This window comes from Pleurodeles waltl, chromosome 8 (genome assembly GCF_031143425.1).
Source record: "Pleurodeles waltl isolate 20211129_DDA chromosome 8, aPleWal1.hap1.20221129, whole genome shotgun sequence".
Lineage (NCBI taxonomy): Eukaryota > Metazoa > Chordata > Amphibia > Caudata > Salamandridae > Pleurodeles > Pleurodeles waltl.
The window spans coordinates 988,498,931-988,521,245 of record NC_090447.1 but is presented as its reverse complement, the minus strand read 5'-3'; the positions used below and the strand labels follow the sequence as shown (position 1 = coordinate 988,521,245).

The window sequence follows — 22,315 nt, the reverse complement described above, 5'->3', positions numbered from 1 at the left end:
CAAGTGTTTGTTGACACATATGCCATGCTTTGGTGATGGCAGGGATGTGAGACCCAGATGCTTGCTGGTTGTAGCCTTTGGTTCTCTCCTCCCGTCTCCCTGGCTATGGGTTTTGTACTGATGTACCAAAACATTGATGCATTTTGGATACTGAGATTATGAGTGCAAGCTAAACAAACTGAAAATCAAGAAATATTTGAAAGCCTAGATACAGAAAGCTTAAATAAATTATGTAACAAACTGTCAAAATATGTTAGAAGCGTACAACATGGATCTAACATACAGTGGAAACACCTGGCAAAAAGTTGGTTGCAGACTACTTCCTTGCTTTTAAACAAATGCTCCCTTTAAATGTTTGCATGAAAAGCAAAAACATAACAGAAACTTCTAGTAATCGTTAAAAGCTACCTGGCGTTGATGTGTTTTCGTTCGCCGGTGGAGATGAAGGAATCTGTCACAATCTGTACACAAATTTCCACATGCATTACACAAGATAATGGCTGCTGTCTCCCCATCATCATGGTTGTCACACATCGGCTGAAATAAGACGGAAGTAAAAAAAAAAAAATATATTTCAATGAAATGGCTACTAAACAAGCACATCATTTCTATGGTGTGCATTGAACCAAAGACTTCTGGGTATTAGTAAACAAGTTACTTAGCTTAGGTAACGATTAATCTGGTAGAGAAATATTCTAGTCGCAGATTCCTTACCTTAGAATTTCCCCCAGGCATCAGACTGGATCCAGAGATTTTTCTTCGAGGAGTACCCATGTGTGCTGTCAGGTAGTGTCGGACGACTCTGTTAGTCGTTGGCATGGTGATCACTGTGATAACGTTGGAGTCGTATATAGGCGCCGCCTTGGCACGTTGACATTTCTTTTCACGGCTTTCCATGCCAAAGCACTGAACCATAAAGAACACTAAGTGGTGCGCCAGAACTAAGGCCCTGAAAAAGGAATCCCTGCCCCCAGAAATTAGTTTGTAAGCAGGGAGGAAGAGTGGCTCGGCAAGGAATCTGCAACTAGAATATGTCTCAACCAGATAAATCAAAGTAACTTTTTCATCTGATAGAGACTTCTAGTTGCGGATTCCTTACCTTAGAATAGATACACAAGAAACACTATCCTCAGTGGTGGGCTGCAAACCAAGATCATAATAAAAAGTCCCGCAGGACCAAAAGACCAAAATAGTTGTCTCTGCAGACCTGACTGTCCAAGCAGTAATGTTTTGTGAACGTGTGTAGAGATGTATAAGTTGTTGCCTGGCAGATTTCTAGGACAGGAACTCCGCGTGCTAACGCTGTGGTAGCAGCAGTTGCTCTGGTGGAGTGAGCGCGCAAGCCCACAAGGGGTTGCCTCTTTGCCAAAGCATAGCACATTTTGATGCAAAGTAGTACCTATCGCAATATGGTACGCTTCTGCGCCATCTTCCCTTTCTTCACACCCACATATCCAACAAAGAGTTGATTGCCCACCCGGAAATCTTTAGTACGACTGAGGTAGGACACTAATGCTCTTTCTGGATCAAGAAAGAGTCTCTCTTCTTCATGAGAAGGATGTGGAGGTGCATAAAAAGTAGGCAAAGTGATGGTGTGACCAACATGAAAAGGCATAACAAACTTGGGAAGGAAGGAGGCCCTCATAGGTAGCATCACTTTGTCAGGGTGAACAGACAAAAATGGGGTTTGGAAGACAGAGCTTTAAGCTCACTCATTGGCAACCAGGAAAACAGTTTTGAGAGTAAGGAGGTGCAAGGGACAATTGTGCAATGGCTCAAAAGGTGCACACATTCATTAAGTGAGGACCAGATTGAGGTCCCACTAGGGCATAATAAACTGAGTGGGAGGAAACAAATGGGCGAGTCCCTTAACAATAAGAGACTTGAAAAGGAAATGTTGGTTTGGCAATCTAAGAAAGGCTAAGATAGCCGACAAGTAACTCAAAAAATAGCCCTGTTGGGCTAAAGAAAGGATGAACAAGAGAACCTCAGAGAGAGAAGCAGAGAGGAGATCAACAGACTTGTCACACCATGCTACAAATTTATACGGCAGGTGGAAACCGTTTTGGTGGAGGGATGTCTGGCTGCCAAGATACCGTCACAGACTTCGGGCGGAAGGTCGTAAGTTGCCAATTGCCACCGCTCAATCTCCACACATTAAGGCAAACATTGGACAGGTTCGGGTGGAGGACTGTCTCCTTTTGCCCCGACAGAAGATCCTCCTGAAGGGACAGTCTGACTAGAGGATCTGTGCCCATGCTTAGTAGCTCTGGATACCATACTCTTTGTGCCCAGTCTGGAGACAAAATAATTACTTTGGCCTAGTCGTTCTTGATCTTCTTCAGAACTCTGGACAGAAGTGGTATAGGCCGGAAGGCGTAAAGGAGGCCTGAGTTCTACTCAAGACTACTAAAAGCGTCACAGAGCAAGTGCTGTTTTGGAAACTCCACACACAAAACAGCTGAATTGAGCTTTCTGTGCGGAGGCAAGCAGTTCTAACCATGGCTCTCTCCATTGCTGAAAAAGACCTTACGCCACCTCCGGAAAGAGATGCCATTCGTGATCGACTATGCATCGATGGCTGAGTTAGTCTCCTGTGGCGTTCGGAGAGCCCCCCAGATGTTGAAAGACTAGGGTAATGCCCTGATGTGCCAGCAATGTCCAGAGGCACAGAGCCTCTTGACAAAGGGTCTAGGACCCCACTCAGCCCTGTCTGTTGCAGTACCACATGGCTGTAGTGTTGTCTGTGAACATCTGCACCACTTTCCCTGTGAGAGAGGGAAGGAATGCTTTCTACGCCAGTCGAATCGCACCGAGTTCCATAAGGTTGATATGGAACACTGACTCCGCCGTGAGACCAGACACCTCTGATCTCTGCTTCTCCCATGTGGCCGCCTCATCCTAGAAGTGACACATCTGTCTCTACAGTGAGATTTGGTTGGGGAAGGGAGAGGGATCGGCCCTTGATCCAATCTCAGTTCAAAACGCACTACTGCGATCTCACGTAGACCTCCCAGAAATCTGGACCATGTTGAAGAGATTTCTCTGATGCTGCACCCACTGGAAACTTCAGGTCCCACTACGGAGCCTGCATATGCCATCTGGCATGAGTCACTAACAGCCTGATTGCCCGGAGCTCCAGAAGATTGATGTGGAGTCCAGACACTCCTCATCTCCGCCTCTCCCATCTGACCGCCTCATCTCATGAGTGATGCGTCTGTCACTACTGTAAGATCTGGTAGGGGAGGGGAGAGAGATCTGTTGTTGACCCAATCCTGATTCGAAAGCCACCAGTGCAGGTCTTTCCCAGTCCCCTCCGAGATCTGGACCATGTCAGAGAGATTCAATGCTGTGCCCACTGGAACTTCAGGTTCCACTGCAGTGTCTGCATATGCCATCTAGCATGAGGACCAGCAACCTCAGAGTCATTTTCACAGAAACCCAGGATAGAGGCTGAAATATCAGAATCATAGTCTGAATATCCTGGACTTGCTTTTCGGGAGGATAGGCCTGAAACTGCACTGTGTCCCGACAAAAGGGAGCATCTGATAGGGAGTCAGGTGTGACTTTTGAATGTTTATGGTGAATCCGAGCATGTGAAGAAGGTTCGCCATAGTCTGAAGGTGGGAGATGACTTTCTGGGGCATGTGTGCCTTCAACAGCTAGTCGTCGAGGTAGGGAAAGACTGAAACCCCTAACCTGCACAGATGAGCTGCAACTACCGCCATCAATATTGTGAACACTCAAGGGGTACTGGTAAGGCCGAAAGGGAGAGCTTAAAATTGAAAGTGCTCATGACCTACCACAACTTGCAAGTAACATCTGTGGGCAGGCAGGACGGGTATATGGAAATAAGCGTTTTGCAAGTCCAACTCTACCATCCAGTCTCCTGGGTCCAAGGCAGACAAGACTTGAGCCAGAGTGAGCATTTTGAACTTTTGCTTGTTGAGGAAGAGACCGAGGGACCGAAGATCTAGGATAGGACATAGACCCTTGTCCTTTTGGGGCACCAAAAAGTAGAGGGAATATCAACCACAACCTACTTCTGGCACAGGGACCATCTCTACGGCACCCCAAGAGTGCAGTGAAGTGGAGAAGTGCCAAATGAGCCTCCAGTAAGCGGTCGTAGGATGAAGGCATGGTTGGAGGGCCAGTCTCGTAGGGGAGGGGAGTAGCCCCTTCAGACAATCTGTAAAACCCACCTGTCTGTTGTGATGGATTCCCAGTGGTTCAGGTGATGGCGAATCCTGCTTCCAACTGGTCTGAGATGGGGGGACAAACTAGGAAGGCTTGGAGGCTGCACAGGGGCAGGGGTGGACTGGGCAGACCTCTAGTTCCCTGCTCCATGAGCCTGTGGGATTCAGCATCCCTGGCCCGCAGGTGGCACAGTGGCTGGGAAAGGGATGTAACAGGGAGCCCCTTCTGTGGCCACGAAAAGGGCAGAAGGCGTACTGTTGTGGACGAGAGGCAATCGAAAGGCCAAAGGATCGAGCCGTAGTCCGGGACTCCTTGAACCTCTTAGTCCGCCTTGGCTCCAAAGAGACAGGTGCCATCGAAGGGCATAACCATAAGGGTTTCTTGGACATCCCTCGAAAAACCAGATGTCTTCAACCAGGCGTGGCACCTCAAGGCCACTGTCGATGCAACCGATCTACCCAGAGAGTCGGTCGTGCCCAGCCCACATCAAATAGTGAGCTTCGCCGCATCCCTCGCATCAGCAACAGCTTGTGAGACAATAGCAAGGTCCTCCTCCAGGATCTGCGGCAAGACTTAAGCAACCGTGCCCCACAATGAATGGATATAGCAGCCCTAAAGGCATGCGGTGTTCACTGAGGGCAACGCCAGACTGGAGGAAGAAAACATATTCTTCACAAGTTGGTCCAGTCACTTTTATTCCCAATCCGGGGGAGCGAAAGGGAATGCACCAGAAAGAAGAGGAATCCTGAATCACAAGGCTTTCAGGTGTGGTGTGTTTGGACAGGAATTTAGGGTCGATCGGGGTGGGCCGATAGCAGCGGGCAATTGTCCTGTTGCTGGGTCTGAACCAAGTACGCAGAAGGACATTGGTGAAGGCTTCATTGAATGGGAGTACAGGCTCCGAAGTGGAAGACACAGGCTGAAGCACCTCTGTCAGGAGGTTAGTCCTGACTGCTACAGAGGGCAGTTCGAAGCCAAGAACCTCAGTCACCCAACTGACCACCACTGAGTATGAGGCTCCCTCCACAGTAGCCACTGTAGGAGGAGAAAGCACGCCAGCGCCTGGAGAAGTATCCAGACCACCGGCCTCGCCCAATTCCTGAGCCCAGTCCATATTAGGGTCATCTAGCTGGTATTCATAAGGGTCCAGCGACCCCTTGGATGCCTCCTCATATTCGTACCAATAAGAAAACGGGTCCGAATACGACCTGGGGTGAGTAGGCCCCACTGAAGTAGGAAGCAATGTCAGTCAGCGCTGTTCCGGCTCTGGGTCATCGGGATTAGGATTGGGTCGATGTTGATCGCGATCCCAAGCGACGCAGTGAGTGCAGACGACTTAGCCTGCGCAGGAGAAGGTTGCAATGGTTCGACTGGCGTTGTCACGGATCCAATAGCGGATCCGGAGGGGCCCGCAGAGGTCTAGGCTGAAGCCGCCAGCACGGAATACGAAGGACCCCCATTCGAGCCCCAAGTCCTCAAGTGCTCCGCAGGGGGGTCAGACTGGCTAAATATAAGATGCATGGCCTCATAAAACTCTTTTAGTTGGGCAGGGGTCGCTCTGGCTCCCAAAAACTCGGGCGGTGCATAGCGGACCCAGAAGTAGGCTCCGCAGATGGAGGCCTTAAGCATGGAGGCTTGTCCCATGTCGCATTGGCCGAGCGACGGGGTAAAGCCGAAGAACGTTGAGCCTTCTTCGGCTTCTTTATCTTCTTACCTGAGTGACCCGAAGACTTCGAGGAAGATAAGTGGTAGTGACTCAGAGAGTCGTCTCAAGAGCTTCCTCTCGAGCGAGACCAGGAGCGATGTGGAGTTGAGTGTCGGGCTGCCATGAGCTTTAGGGACTGCTCCCTCAAAGTCTTTGGGTGCATAGCCCCGCACTCAGAGCACAACTGTGGGTCATGGTCGTGCTCCAAACACCATAAACAGTCCCAGTGCCGATCAGTCATCGACATCATGCAGTGACAGTCCTCGCATGGTTTGATCTCAGTCTTCTGGGACATCCCTCGACACACCAAAAGTCACCAAAAACATGACAAAAGTGTTGAAATTGGTAAAAAAACGACCAGTGTAGCTCTCTCCAGATCAGCACGTTGCGCGGAAAGAAAAGAAATGACGTCACCACACTAAGGTGGCGCCTATGTATGACCCTAACATCATCACGGCAACCACGACAGACGGCGAGTCGACTGACACCACCTGATGGCACACAAGGGTACTGCTTGAAGAAAAATCTCTGGATCCAGCCTGACACCTGGTGGAAATTCTAAGGTAACAAATCTGCAACTAGAAGTCTCTATCAGATTAGATCTGCAAGATCAGAGCTAATAATAAGGTCAAAGCTAATAACAAGGCTAAACTTTGCAGAGGAAAAGGAAGAAGTCTGTAGTCTGATGTAAGACAGACAGCTGTTTAATAAGGGTTTTAGAAATTTAACAGGCTACATGTCCATTATTTTTAGATCTGTTAAAGTACAAGCAATAGCCTGCTGCAAAGTGCCCCCACCACCTAGGGTTATTCAAGGTCCCCCAGTGTCCCAAACAGAAGCCCAGCCGTACACTATCACTTAAGCTCAGCAAAGCACCAGGAATCAGTGTAAAATATCCAACAATAAAATGTGTGAATGCCAAAGACAATATAGTTTGAGGCATGACTTTATAGCCTCAAATCAAAAACTGGAATGTCTTGACAAGTAGTTGCTAACAAAACACTTGTCTGATGTACAACCACAATTATAAGGTGGTGAAGTAGTTCATGAACTTGTTGGGCACACTGATCCAGTCTACGTCTCTATGTATAATCAAGACAAATTTGACAACCAATTTCTTTAAACAAGTTTACACCACTTACCAGGGAGATTCACCAATTAACTCCGAAAAAGGTTGTGCACAGCCATGAGCCCAAAGTATCCTAGTGCTAAATGATGGCAATGTCAATAATCTAGAAGGGAAACAAACATAAGGCTCAGTTTTGTTTACCATTTGTTTCTGCTGTCCATCTTTTCCCATCCATCTTCCAGAGGAAAGACGATCCACATGGTCCTGATCAAGCACACATAGGGAGGCCAGAGCCAACCAGAGCTGTAAGGGAAGTCATGAAATATTTAACACAGACTAAAACCATCCGTCATCTAAAAGTATCCTTAAGAATGAAGAAATGAAGGCTTACTTTCACATGACAAACAAGTCTGAACCTGTAAAACACAAATTCAAAACAGTACAAGTTATGTGTCACCTGAAGACGGTTGGTCTCTCCCACTTGACAGAGCAGAATGAAAACTACATCCACAGTCCCCTGTGAAAATCTCAGAAATAAAGGCATTTTGGGTTTGAGCTAGTATCCCTTAATGCAGAGGGAAACATGTAAACTGTCAGGCCTAAATCTTTAAATACCCATTTTAAAACCTAACTTTGGATGGCCATGGAAATGAATAGGAGATTATACATTTGTCTAGTGGAGACCACCAGAATGCCTGCAGATTGGACCTAATTTGATGGAATCGCTGCCTGTGGATGAAGACAGTATCAGTTGAAAGGCATGTTTAAGGCAACCCTATTCAACTGCAGTCTATACACAAATAGTACAGAATTAATTCATTCTTAAGTGGAGAGACATTAGTGGCGGCACCAGTATAGTTGTCCCCAGAGGCTATTGTGCTCTCTGTGCCAACTTCCAAAGATTATTTTTTGGGCGGAGATTGGTGCAGGAGGCAGGGAATGTTTGCCCTGTGATGATGCAGAACCACCATGCACTTGGGAGGAGTGCTTTAGGACTGAATAGAATGCCATAAAAAGCATAACGTAAGTCTCAGATTTCACTCACTATAGCCTCAATTAAAAGTTGCAAGCTAAGTTCGAATTGTGAGCAAACAGAAGTATGCACAAACATCAAGATTTCAAATTATATTAGTATGATAATCCGAACCACCCTGCCCCAACCCCCACATTTTTTTCATTACTGCAGAAATGTGGGTTGTAAACACTGATTTCAATGATGCGACAAGAAGAAGTGATAACAATGAGAAACTCAGCTGTCAAGGCCAAAAGACCGAGAGTACAGCTTTAGAGAGGCTCGAAGTGGGCACATATTAAAAGTGCTAAGCTCAGGATTAAGGTCCCACTGCGGCATAATGGAGGTAAAATGTGAAAGCCCTTCAAAGAAACTCAACGCAACAAGTGACTTGAATAATAAAGCCTGATCAGCAAAATCAGAAAAAGCCAAAAAGTAGCATTTAACAGTAAACACAGCAAAGCTTTGCCTGGCTATAGACAGTACAAACTAAAGAATATCAGACAGTTTTGAGTAGATCAACTTGCTTCTCACACCAGGTGACAAATTCAACCCAATGACCTAAGTACACAGATTTGGTGGATGGATAGTGCGGGACAGAATGACATTCACTACTACCAATGGAAGGCAGAATTTGATGAGGTGGTTACGCCCAATATCCATGCATGGAGTTGTAGATTGTGAAGGTATGCATGAATTTCTTTACCATGCTCCAGGGACAGAAGATCGTTCCCAAGAGGAAGCTGAAATGGAAGGCATTTGGTCAGTGTTTGGAGAACCAGATCCTCGAAGCCTAATTGGCTACAGCATGAACTGCGCTGGGTCACTTGACTTCCTTCAGCACCTGAAGGATCAGAGGCAGCAGTGGGAAAGAGTACAGTTGGCTCAAGCCCCATAGAGGACAGAACTTATCCCCTGGAGACTTCAGAGTCTAGAGCACACAAAAAACGGGCATAAAGCAATTTATGAGCTGCTGGGTTGGAGGAGCACTTCATCACTTCAGAGTGCCAGGCAGATTCTGCTGCAATGGTCATCTTGGGAGCTTAGATACCAGTTACCCACTACTTCTTCCTTTCCCACCAGGATCAAGTGGGCCCTGGAGTCTTTGGTGACCTACCTAGTTTGAAATAGTTCTTCACTTTCGAGCCCTCTCCTGTCTCAGGTCCGGAGTCCCTATTCTTTTCATGCTATTCAGCAGGTCACCAGGTCTCACAGGCCATTCACCACTAGATGCCCCCAGGTCAGCATTTACCTGCTAAAACGTGTTCTAATTGTGCTTTGCGGACACCGGCCAATTTGGCTTTGGGGCTCTCTTCAAGATTGGCAAGCGGGGTCCAGGTTCCAACAGATCCAGTCCCTGTTTCCATCGCTCTTCATCTATTTACATCACTTGATTTATTATTATTTTTCTAAGCATCTTTTATTAACTGCATATCATATTTTTATGCCATTTCAGAGTACTCTGCCCTGGAGCTCAGCAGAAACACATCCAATAGGGTCTCTGGCAAAGTCATGGACTGTAAAGGACAGTTTCTGAAGGTTGGAAATTAGATTTCAATCTGTTAAAGGAAAAACAGTAGGTGGTCAGACAATTTTGTATAAAACCCCCATATGGGGCCAAAATTCCCACTTGAGGGCCAACTAAAGGGATTTGAAAGTGATGCCTTGATAAACACTGATGAGGCTGGTGCTGTCCTCATCCTTTGGCACCACTGCTACAGTTAGTGCAACAAAAACTCTTGTGCTAGCTGCTAGATCGGCTAAGAAGGTTGGTGCTGGAGGACTACAGAGCCTTTTAAATAAGCTCTGAGCTACTTTGTGTTGCTAGTGGAATTGGCAGTCCTGGGATAACAATTCCAAGGAGTAAGCCTTAGCCCTGCTGTTTTAGAAGTGCTCCAATGACACATAAGCCTTCTCACCACAAAGTCTGGCACCATCACAGGGACATATTCATCAACAAACCCTGTAATTTCCAGAAAGTCTGGTGGAGTGCATCCGGGCATGATATCTCACAATGAGAATGGAGTAAATGCTGTCCAGACCAGAACAAAGATTCTGATGAGCTGCATGTTGTACATCTTAGACCATTTGCCCAAAAGCCATATGGTGGTCCTCAGGCAGCAGAAACAAAACGTCATGTGCCACATCCCTAAGGATGTGGTTGTAGTGTCCTATAATATAGATGGCTTTCATTGAGAGAAGCACCTGACTACCTGATGAAAAACTTCTTGCCCACTACATCAGTTACTTTCGATTCCCTGAGGGAAAAAAGAATAGAGCTAGGATTACAAGTGGACGCCTAAACCACAAGGCACTCCGGAGCTGGATGTTCTATTATGAACTTAGGGTCTCTTAGGTGTAGGCCTAGAGCTTCGAGCAAAAGTGAAATTTACATATGGAGCAGAAAATAGTTTTTACCAAGCTGTCGCAATGAACAAGTTTACTCACCTTTGGAATCACTCTTTCTGGTGACTATTCTAATCACAGATCTGCCATCTTTCAAATCCCACTATGCGCCAGATTCGATCCGTAAGCTTTTCTACCATTTGCTTCCGTATGCTGTTAGGTGGTGCTATTGGACTCTAAGGTGGTTTCGGCCCGCCTCAGGAAGTGATGGCCTCAGCTGTATATAGACGCCACCCGAGTGCTAAAGTCAGTTAACAAAGCATTCCATGTCTTTAGTCATAGAGCGCCAATACAGATCAAAACGTTTCCTCCTTGGAGGGATGTAAGTGACTTAAAGAAGATAGTGGGGAGCAAGAGGATTGCCCCACAGGGAAAGGCAACATTTCCTATGGCAGAAAGGGTGTCCAGGACTGAAGTACGTGGTAGATGGCGGTTGTACTGACCACACCTATACAGCCGCCACCCCAGCATTCTGATGTCACTTTCTCTAGTGAACTTCCACGGCAGAAGTGCGGAGCAACGAAGAACACTGACTACTGGTGTGCAAAACTAGGGCCCTTAGATGGGTTAATCCTGAACTCTATACTCCAGTTGCACTCTGGGAAGGATGCTGGGTCAGTAAGGAATCTGCGGCTAGATAGTCTCTCTACCAGAGGCAAGTAACTTGTTTATCTGATAGGGACATCTAGCTGCAGATTCCTTACCTTCAAATAGATACCTAAGCAATACCTCCCCAGAGTAGGGGCTGCAATAAGGATTATACTAAAGTCTGTAGGTTCCAATGGGCAAAATAGCAGTCATGCTGGGCCTGACTGTTTAGGCAGTCGTGCTTTGTAAACATGTGCAAGTAAGTCCACGTTGCTGACTGACAGATATCCAGACATTAACTCTGTGAGCTAATGATGTGGTCGCAGTTCTGGGGTTTGCTTTCTAGCCAATGCATAGTAGATTCCAGGGCCGGGTTTAGTGCTGGTGGCGCCCTGTGCGACAGTCTTTTTTGGCACTCACCACCCCATGACCAACTCCTCAGATTCCCTCACTACCACCCAGCAAAAATGCCCCTAATCTCTCCATATCCCCTCTCTCACATACATTTGATTTGTTTTAAAGCGCTGATAAAGGCTGACTAATCCACTCAGCTATCAACATAAAACATAGTTCTGTTCTTTACGTCAGGCTACTCTATGGCAAGTCAAAACTGCCACTGGACAAAACACCATCTCTCTCTCTAGAACAACATCAGAAGAGTTATCGTTACATTTTAATTGCTTCCTGAAGGCTGTACACACAAGGAACTTTTCAGCAGGTGCTTTTAAATCGCAAGTTTCGTAAGTTATTGTTAAACATAGCGCCCCCCTGAGGTCCGTGCCCCCTATCCAGGTCAGCACCTGGTGCGGCCGCACCGCCCTAATGCTGGCCCTGGCAGATTCTGATGAACAAATTACTTACCTTTGGTAACAAATTATCTGGTACAGACATATTCTAGTTGCAGATTCCTTACCTTAGAATTTCCCCTAGGCGTCAGACTGGATCTGGAGATTTTTCTTTGAGCAGTACCCTTGTGCACCATCAGGTGGAGTCGGTCGACTTCATGTCCATCGCTGGTGTCATGGTCACCATGATGGCACTGCGGCCATATATAGGCACCACCCAAGCGAGCTGGCGTCAGTTTCTTTTCACGACTTTCCACGCCGGAAGCACAGAGTCTTGAAGAACACTGAGACTGGTGCACTAGAACTAGGGCCCTGAAAGGGAAGTCCCTGTCCCTAAAAATCAGTACGCAGAGCGGGCCCTATGGGTGGGTTGATAAGGAATATGCAACTAGAATATATCTCTACCAGAAAAGGCGTTACCGAATGTAACTAACTTGTTCGTCTGACTGAGAGACTTCTGTAGGAAACTACCCTTTTTTGGCATGGTTAACCCCACTTTTTGCCTGATGTCAATGTGTTTTGACTGTGTTCACTGGGTTCCTACTAACCAGGACCCCAGTGACTGTACTCTCTCCCTCTAAATTTGGATGTTCCTGACTTGGTATACCCCGCAATTGGCCAATGTAAGTCCCTAGTATATGGTACCTAGGTACCCATGGCATTGGGCACCAGGGGTTCCCCATGGGCTGCAGCATGCATTATGCCACCCATGGGAGCCCATGCAAAATGTGTCTGCAGGACTGCCATTGCAGCCTGTGTGAAAAGGTGCATGTACCCTTTCACTTCAGGTCACTGCAAGTCACCCCTATGGGAGGCCCTCCTAACCCAGATGGCAGGGTGCAGGTACCTAGGTGTGAGGGCACCCCTGCATGAGCAGAGGTGCCCCTACGAACTCCAACTCCATTTTCCTGGCTGGCGTAAGTGCAGGGATGCCATTTTATACGTGTACTGGACACCGCGAATCTTGCAGCTACCAACGCTTTTTGGTTCTCTTTCCAAGGGATGTTCGGGCTCCGTGTAGCCCCGGCCTCTAGCACTCTTCCCTGCAAAGCACAGTCTCCTGACTGCTGCTCCAGCGACGTGGACCTACTCTCTAGGTGTGCTGAGTGAGCCTCACTGCGACTCCTGTGCCTGCTGCCTGTGAGTTGCCTATGGGGGCTGTATCCTCGACTTCTGACTCTCACTGCTGAGGGTCACCTGGGACTCCCCTTGTTGGGTTGAGTCCCCACCTCTTCCCTAGACCATCCTGGTCCCCAGCAGCTCTGCAACTCTTCTTTTGCAACCCTTGTCTTGGTGGTTTTTCCACGCCACTGACTGATTGCAACTCTTCTTCCGACGTGGGACATAGACTGCACCACTCCTGGAACCCTTCTCCTGCTCCTGTGCTGCATAGCAGAATCCCGGTCTTCACAGTCAATACCTGGACCTGGTATAAGGTGATAACACCATAGGTGCTCACCACACACCAGGCTAGCTTCCTACAGTAAGAAGCACCACTTTGTCAGGATGGACAGAGATGAAGGGTGGCTTTGAAAAAAAGATCTTGCAGCTCACTCACTCTCCATGCAGAGGTGATGGCCACAACGAAGGCTGTCTTTAAGGCGAGGAGCCGAAAAGAACAATTATGAAGAGGCTCAAAAGGAGCACACATGAGGAAAGTCAGTACCAAGGTCAAATCCCACTGGGGTATTATGAACGGGGTAGATGAAAACATGGGTAAGGCACTTGAGGAATCTCCCAAACGATGGGAGATTTTAACAAGGAGGGCTAATCAGGTAGTCTGAGGAAAACAGATAACCCTTAAGGGTGCCCAAAGCAAAGCCCTGGCTGGGCAAGAGAGAGTACAAACAAGAGAACCTCAGACAGAGGTGCAGAAAGGGGATAAACAGGCTTGTTGGTATGCCATTCAACAAATTTGTTCCAGTGACAGACATATACTGTTTTGGTGGAAGGACACCTGGCTGTCAAGATAATATTACCGACTTTGGGCGGAAGGTTGAAAGCTGTCAACTGCTGCCGCTCAATCGCCACACAAGAAGGCAGAGATTGGACAGGTTTGAGTGAAGAACCGTCCCCAGCTGCTAAGACAGAAGATCCTCCTGAGGAGCCAGTCTGAGTGGAGGATCGATGCTCATGCTCAACAGCTCGGGGATTCATTATATGAGATTAATGGTTTAGTGGGGCAAATCCCAGCTGAAGCATCTCGGTCAAGACATTTGTCTTGACTGCCGCTGAGGGCAGCATAAAGTCCAGGACTACAGCTGCCCTCTCCACCACCATTACAAATGAGGCACCCTCCTCTGTAGCCACTGAGGAGGGAGAGACCAGGCCAGTGTCTGGTGAAGTGTACAGTCCACTGGCTTCTGCCAGATCCTCATACCATGTGTCCTCTGGATCTTCTAATGTTTGATAACCATAAGGGTCCGCAGGCCCCTCCCTCTCATCACCCAATCCAGGCTTATCATAGCAATAAAGCACTGGCTCCGGTATGGGGAGTCTGCCCTCGGTTGGCACCGGACAACTGACAGTCCTGCTCTGTATCAGAATCGTGACTGATGAACGGGGTGGCGCTTACGCTGGGCGTCAGTCCTGGAGAGGACATTGGGGGAAGGTCGAGGTCGCTGGACCATTGCCGCTCGAGATCCGTGAACAGATCCCTGGGGCCCAACTGGTGCAGAGGGCAAGTCCGCCGGCAGAAAAACCAGTAGTTGCCCCTCTCTGACCCATTTGACCCAAAAGCGCTCAAGAGGAGGAGGGCAGTCCAAATAAGAGGTGCATGGCCTCATAAAATTATTTTAGCTAAGTGGGGGTTGCTTTGGGTCCTGGAAATTAGAGAAGTCACAGGCTTCAGCTAGGCCTTGAGTGCTGACAGCCCCACAACATGTCCGAAGACTTGTGCAGTAAAGTCAAAGACCTCTTCAACGATATCTTCTTTTGGTGGGACTTACCTGGTTTTCCTGATGACTTTGAATGGGATGACGATCGCCAAGTGCAGCTCCACAAACAACCTCGGGACCTTCCTCAATACTGAGATCTTGAGTGTTCCTAGGTCAGTCGGCCAGTAAGGAGCTTGAGGGAGCCTCAGTGCCTTTGGATGTATGAAGCGGCTATCCTTGCACGGCTTGGCATCCTGATCGAGCTCTGGACACCAAAGGCAAACCAAATGGGGGTCCGTCACTGACATCTGACATTGTCAGGCATCAGATGGTGTGAAACCTGTGTTTTTGGTGGACATCCTCACACTAAGAGACAAAGGGCCTGATTACAACTCTGGAGGAAGGTGTTACCACCAGCCGTATTACGAGTCCATTATATCCTATGGAACTCATAATACGGCTGGTGGTATATCCGTCACATTTGGGACAGATTAACACCTCCTCCAAAGTTGTAATCAGGCCCTATGTCTAAAAAAAATATTTGACAAAAGACTGAAAAAAGGTCAGTCAAAAAGTGACTGTGGTATCTTCCTCTGGATCTGTGCTGACTGACGCAGAAAGAAAATTACTGATGTTATCTCGCTGGACTGGCACCTATATAGGCACTAAGCATATCACTTCTGGCTTGGACGAAGATTCCACGCAGAACATCATCACCTATCAATGGCAGGGGTACTGCTCATCAAAAGTTTCTGGATCCAGTCTGTTGCCTGGGGATTATTTGAAGGTAAGGAATCTGTGGTTTGATGTTTCTATCAGATGGGTGAAAACAGCATGGCTCAATTTAAGTAAAAAGCAAGCCTTTACTTAAAATACAGATGAGACCTCATGAGTGCCATTTTCTAACTCCCCCTCTAGAAACACAGCACTTCATGTTTTTGAAACATACAAATTAAGGAGGCACTTCATTTAACTGCAAACAACATTAGTTCTTGGTGTCACCCACCACATACAGCAAACCAATTATTTTGTGGCACAAATACTTCCAAGAATGGCTGACAAATGCACAAGAGGAACATTTCAAAATGTGCTGCTGAAAAATTACAGGATAACAGGAAATGTGCTTGAAAAATGCAAAATATGCATGCTTTTATAACTTCCAGTGGCAAAAAATGTAGTGCTCTGTTGTGTAAAGGTTCTTAAGTCTCATAGAAAATAGAAATCTAATAATGTAAAATGTGAGAGCCTTCAATGAAGCTACATGTTTACATATGATTTACTCCTAAAATAAGAGACATTTTTTGTTTAAGACTCGGGATCACAAAATAAATGATGTCATCTAAAAACTATTCTTTTGTCAGACGTGTGAAGTTAAAGGAAGTATAAATTGCTCTAGATAACGTCTATGTTAACAATTATGTTCTTACTGATAATTTGTAGAATGGTACCATAAGAACAATTTTGGTTTTATATAATGCTGACTGGGTTAAAGTCCTGGCTTTATATGCTTCCATAACATGCATATTTACATACTCATTCAAAGCAAACATTGGTGTAGGACCTTTTTGTGTTTGGAATGCAATTCTATTATCTAGGATGTCCCTAATGTTGCTTGAAATTTCAGGTTACCCTTGTTGTTGCAATGCATCGAACTGGCGAGCGATATTCTTCTTCCATTTTGGTGAGAGCAATGATTGTTTCCGCAATAGAGTTTTTGGTTACACGAGACCAAGCCTCAGACAGATGACCCTATGGAATAATACAGAGTTGATCAGTATGTACCGATCTGAAGAACTAATGGAACAATTTAACTTACAAATGATTCAAAGAGGACATGCAACTAATAACAATTTGAGCAAATTGGGCAAAGCTGAATTTCATTAATCCACCCACTCATCCTAGTGGCACACCCTGAAACACTTCATGCACAAGTTGAAGAAGGAAAGTTGGTAGAGTGAATATCACACAACCGTAGTTTAGACAGTTAAGGTTAAACTTCTGATATCCATACACACATTTCACACAGGACAAAATTTTCTTAGAACCCAAGGTCATGATGGGGGAGGGGGTATGGGAACCAGTAAAATTAGAACTGGAGAAATAAGAAATGCTTTGTTCATTGTTTCCATATGTCAGTTTAGCATACAAGGCAGAACCTCACGATTGTATCCACCAGTTGAGAAAAACTTACTGCTGCCATATCTTTGATTAACTTCACAATAATCTCTGAAATCTGCGTTGGAGTAGAACCTTTCATCCACCAGTGACTTTCCCCCCTCCGGATATAGCTGTAAAATAGACAATGCGTGTCATCTATAAAGAACCTAGAAGGGTTATGAACTTGGATTTTTCAAAGCAATTTTAGAAACTTTGACTGAAGAATGAAACCAGAAAAAGAAATAACAAATGTGTTTCTCACACACCAAATAAGAGTCGCATTTTCTGCAGTAATAATCAGAAGTTTGAAACAATTCTTATAATTTTCACTCTTCTAGCAAATATCAATTTCCCACCATACCAAGCCTAGGTTTGAAAGAGGAACACAGATGACAGGATTCACATTTAGAAGAACAGCTAACAATTTTAAATGTATAGCATGCCAGTGAGATGCCATGACATCTGTAGTGCATCTAAAAGGTGCTGAACTATAAAAATGGTGCCCACGGTACAGTAAATGTCACAGATTTCTATGCTTGGTTCGAGGACACGAACAATGTCCTCTTGCAGATGGTGGGATTTGCTTTCATGTGTGTAGTGGGCTTCACTCAGATACACTGCAAACATAAAGGGGACTACTTAGTGGCCGTGTGATCTAGGGTGATTGAGAGAGGCATGAGTGTACTGAGAATGTCTGCTCCTTAATAACTGGGTAGTATCGCTGCAACAGGTCTGTCTTAGGTATCTTCATGGAAGTTAAATGGTCGTCCACTTCTTGGACTGAATCAGGGAGAACATTTTACCCACTTTTGTGGAGATCCACAATCCTACTGACACTTGCTCACTTTCAGTGGTCACACTTGTAGTTGAAAAGCTGGCTTTTGGCGTGCTAACTTCGTGTAACCTCTCAAAATACAAAGTAAGGAATTTGCACTGTTTTTGTCTTTTGGTTTACGGAGAGCAACTTGAAATGGGTTTAAGAGATAAAGCAATACATTTACTGTTAAGATAGCTCACTATGGTACTTGCCTTTTTGTTACAGAGAGGACCTTGAATTGGGTTTAAGAGATACAGCAATAAATGTACTGTTGAGATGGCTCACTGAACAGGTTACTTACCTTAGGTAACACCTTATTTGGTACAGACATATTCAAAGCATTACCGAAGGTAAGTAACTTGTTCATCTGACTGAGACTTCTAGTCGCAGATTCCTTACCTTTGAATAGATACCCAAGCAATACCATCCCTAGCGGTGGATATGCGAACTAAGATCATAGTAGAAAGTCCTGCAGGACTGAATGGCCAAAGTACCTCTCCCTACGGACCTGGCTGTCCAGGTAATAGTGTTTGGTAAATGTGTGCAAAGATGACCACGTTGCTCGCTGACAGATATCAAGAACTGGAACTCTGTCTGCTAACACAACTTCTGTAGCTTGAGTAGATTGAGCACACAAGCCCTCAGGTGGTTGCTTTTTGGCCAGTGCGTAGCAGATCTTGATGCGTAGTACGACCCATCTGCAGAGGATCCGTTTCGTCACTGCCCAACCTTTCTTCGCACCCACATAACTGAGAGTTGATCATCCACCAGGGTAGTCTGATCAGATGACCGATGCTCAAGCTCAGGAGTTTGGTATGCCATACTCTCTGTGCCCAATCCAGAGCCACTAGGATGACTTGGGCTTAGTCGTCCTAATCTTCAGAATTCAGGGCAGGAGGGATATTGGCGAAAAGAAGTACAGGAGTCCAGAGTCCTATGAGAAACTAAATAGGAGAAACTAAGCACAGAAGTGCTGACATTGTGTGTTCTTGGAGGTGGCGAATAACTAACCAGGGTTCTCCCCAGTCCCAGAGGAGGCCACGCATCAACTCCAGATGTAGACACCATTTGTGATCCTCAAGGCATCGATGGCTGAGGATAGAGGTCAAAACATAGGAATCATAGCTTGAATATCCCAGACTCACCGCTCTGAATTGCACTGTGACAGAATGGATCCAATGACAGGGAGCGTCTGAGAGTCAGGTGTGACTTCGGCACACTCATAGTGAAACTCAGCGAATGCAGGAGGTCTACTGTAGTCTGGAGGTGGGTGAGAACTGTCTGGGACAAGCTCATCTATAACAGCCAGTCGTTGAGGTAGGGGAAGACTGGAAACCAAGATCTTCACACATGAGCTGCAACCACCACTATCACTTCTGTGAATACCCCAGGGGTGCTGGTAAGCCAAAAAGGAGCATAGGGAACTGAAAGCGCTTGCGGCCCACAGTGAACTGTAGATAATATCGGGGGGGCTAGCAGGATGGGGATGTGGAAATGTGTGTCCCGTAAGTCCAACGCTACAATCCAGTCTCCAGGATCCTGCGCAAACAGGGCCTAAGCCAATGTGAGCATTTTGAATTTCTCCTTTTTCAGGAAAGTTGTTGAGGGGACCCAGATCTATTACAAGATGAAGACCGCGGAGGTTCTTTGGTATTAGGCAGAAACGAGAACAGCAACCACTACCTACTTCTCATTTTGACACCCACTCCATGGTTTCTCTTGGCCAAAAAATCTGCACTTCATGACTGAACAGGGAGAGATGGCCCTCCGCCAGCCAAACTAAGAAGGGTGGCAGTGGTGCCCTCTGTTTTTTGTGAATGATACATCATAACCCCCCACAAGAACAACATGGAGCACCCAATTCTCTGAAGTAATGGCTTGCCACTAGAGCAGGAGATGCCTGATCCTGCTCCCAAACGGTTGCTCATAATGGCACATTAAAGCAGTTAGGGGGCTGTGGCTGCTGGGGAATGGTAGCCTGGGTAGAATTCTTGCCTTGAGTCCCATGGGCCTTCAATGACCTCGCCCATGGCCATAAAAGGACTTAGGCGTCCGCTGGCTGTGGTGGCTGGGTGAAATAGGACACAGTTGGTAGCCTGTACTGTAGCCACAGTATGAGTGAAAGGATGAGTGTGACTGCTGTGGGACCACGGTGAGTCCCAGCAACCAGCGGGTGGCCCTACTCTCAAACGCCAAATTGGCAATGTCGCTGAACAGGCAAGAGCTGTCATAGGGAATGTCCATAATGAATACCTGGACATTCCTTGAGCCAGCCAGGCATGGTGATGTAGAGCCACAGATAAAGCAATGGCTCTGCCTTGCAGGTCTATTGTGCACAGTCCCCAGCATACTGTGGACTTTGCTTTTCCTTGCTGTAGGAAGATGGCTCCAGAGGCTTTACAGGGCCAAAGTAGATAATACTAATGCTCTCTTTTGTTGTAGTGCGGTTGAGCAGTTAGGCTTATCAGAGGGTTGTGCTAAGCATTTGTTGTACACACATAAACAAGCTATGAGGCACACACTTAATGACTAACTCTAGGCCAATGTTTTATTTATCAAAAATATACTTTGTTACTTTATTTCTAACACTAAAACGATCTTTGTCGCAGGTAAGTACAGTTTCAAGAATGTATCACTTTCAAGTATTAAATGCACTTTTTTGGAATTCACAGATACAACAGTTTTCAGGCAAGTAATACTTTTCAATATCAAACGTAGACACTTAGTGCAATTTTCTTTTAAGGCAATGCAGTCCTAGGGGGGAACAGTATATACACAGTTTACAGGTAAGTACCAGACTTACAGTCTTAGTCTTCAAGGTTTAAGGTGTCCAGAGGGCAAATCTTGGAAGATCATCTTTTTCATTAAGTCCCGAGGAATCTGAAGAGCAAGGTTCAGGGGTGCCCCTAAATACTAGATTTAGGGGCATTACAGGGGTCAGAGGGCAGTAGCCAATGGCCACTGACCCGGAGGGTGGCTACACTCTTCCTGTGCCCACTCCCCTTGGGGAGGGGGGCACATACCGAACCCTATTGGCTATCACCCACCAAAACAAGATGGAGGAATCTGCCAGGAGGGGGTCACCTCAGCTCTGGACACCTGAGGGGTGGTCCCAGCTAGGGTGGACACTCCTCCTGGTGTTTACTAATTTTACTGCCAGACCTGCTGTCAAAAGTGGGGCTTGGTCCAAGGGGGTGGGCATCCCCTCTAGCTGGAGTGCCCTGAGACAGCAGAACAAAAGGCAGAAGCCTTTGAGGCTCACCGCCAAGTGTTGCTGCTCCTGCAGGGAGCGGGGTGTGAAGCACCTCCACCTAGTGCAGGCTTTGTCCCTGACTCCTGAGAGCACAAAGGCTCTCACCCCATGGGGTCAGAAATGGTAGAGGCAGGCTTGCATAGACCGGTCAGTCACACCCTAGAGAGTTGAGTGGATTTCAGGGGTCCTCTCTAAGATGCCCTCTGTATGCATTTTACAATAAATCCAACACTGGCAACAGTGTGGGTTTATTGAGCTGAGACGTTTGATACCAAACTTTCCAGTCTTCAGTGAAGCCACCATGGAGCTGTGGAGTTCGTGATTACAAACTCCCAGCCCATGTACTCAACATGGTTACACTGCACTTACAATGTCTAAGAATGGACTTACACACTGTAGGGGCACATCGCTCATGGAGCTATGCCCTCACCTGTGGTGTAGTGCACCCTGCCTTAGGGCTATAAGACCTGCTAGAGGGGTGACTTACCTATGCCAGAGGCAGTGGTTTGTGTGCATGGCACCCTAAAAAGATTGCCATATCGACTATGTCGTTTTCTCCCCACCAGCACACACAAGTTGCAAGGCAGTGTGCATGGGCTGGGTTAAGGGTCCCCCAGGGTGGCATAATACATGCTACAGCCCTTAAAGACCTTACCTGGCCACAGAGCTCTTGGTACCATGGATGGGTACTAGTATGTGAAAAATGCATATAGAGGGCATTTTAGAGATGCCCCCTGTATGTCAGCCCAACTGCTAGTGTAGGACTGACCGGTGTGTGCCAGCCTGCCACTTTCAGATGAGTTTCTGACCGCATGGGGGGCGAGTGCCTTTGTGCACTCTGTGGTCAGAACCAAAGTCTCTCCTGGGTGGAGATGCTTCACATCTCTCCCTGCAGGAACTATAACACCTGGCAGTGAGCCTCAAAGGATAAAGCCTCGGATTACAGTGCCCCAGGACACTCCAGCTAGTGGAGATGCCAGCCCCCCCCCCCACTCCCCTGACAAAGCCCGACTTTTGGCAGCAAGACCAGCAGGAAAATTAGGGAAAACAGGGAGGAGTGACCACCACGGCCAGGACCATCCCTAAGGTGTCCAGAGCTGAGGTGACCCCCTCCCTGCAGAATCCTCCATCTTGGTTTGGAGGACAGGGACCAATAGGGATAGGAATTTGCACCCTCCCCCCCCCCAAAGGGTGGCTACTGTCCCCTGACCCTAATACACCCTTAAATCTAGGATTTAAGGGCCTCCCTGAACCCAACTCACCAGATTCCTAGCGACCTACAAAGAAGGAGAAGGGCTGCTAATCTGAAAACCCCAGCAGACAAGAAGGAAGATGATAACTGCTTTGGCCCCAGCCCTACCGACCTGTCTCCTGCTGTAAAGAACCTGCT

The 22,315-nt window shown here is 46.9% G+C and overlaps 1 protein-coding gene across 17 annotated transcripts in view; it reads right to left on the bottom strand.

The window, feature by feature from the left end:
- MYCBP2 (MYC binding protein 2) overlaps positions 1 to 22,315 on the bottom strand; it is a 1,769,078-nt gene that overhangs the window by 143,771 nt on the left and 1,602,992 nt on the right. For all 17 annotated transcript variants that reach the window (XM_069205243.1, XM_069205245.1, XM_069205247.1 and 14 more), the window contains 4 exons: positions 16,890 to 16,986; positions 16,328 to 16,447; positions 7,173 to 7,274; positions 409 to 537 (listed from right to left, as the gene is read on the bottom strand). In XM_069205243.1, coding sequence (XP_069061344.1) covers positions 409 to 537; positions 7,173 to 7,274; positions 16,328 to 16,447; positions 16,890 to 16,986 — 448 coding nt within the window. The remainder of the gene's footprint in view (positions 1 to 408; positions 538 to 7,172; positions 7,275 to 16,327; positions 16,448 to 16,889; positions 16,987 to 22,315) is intronic.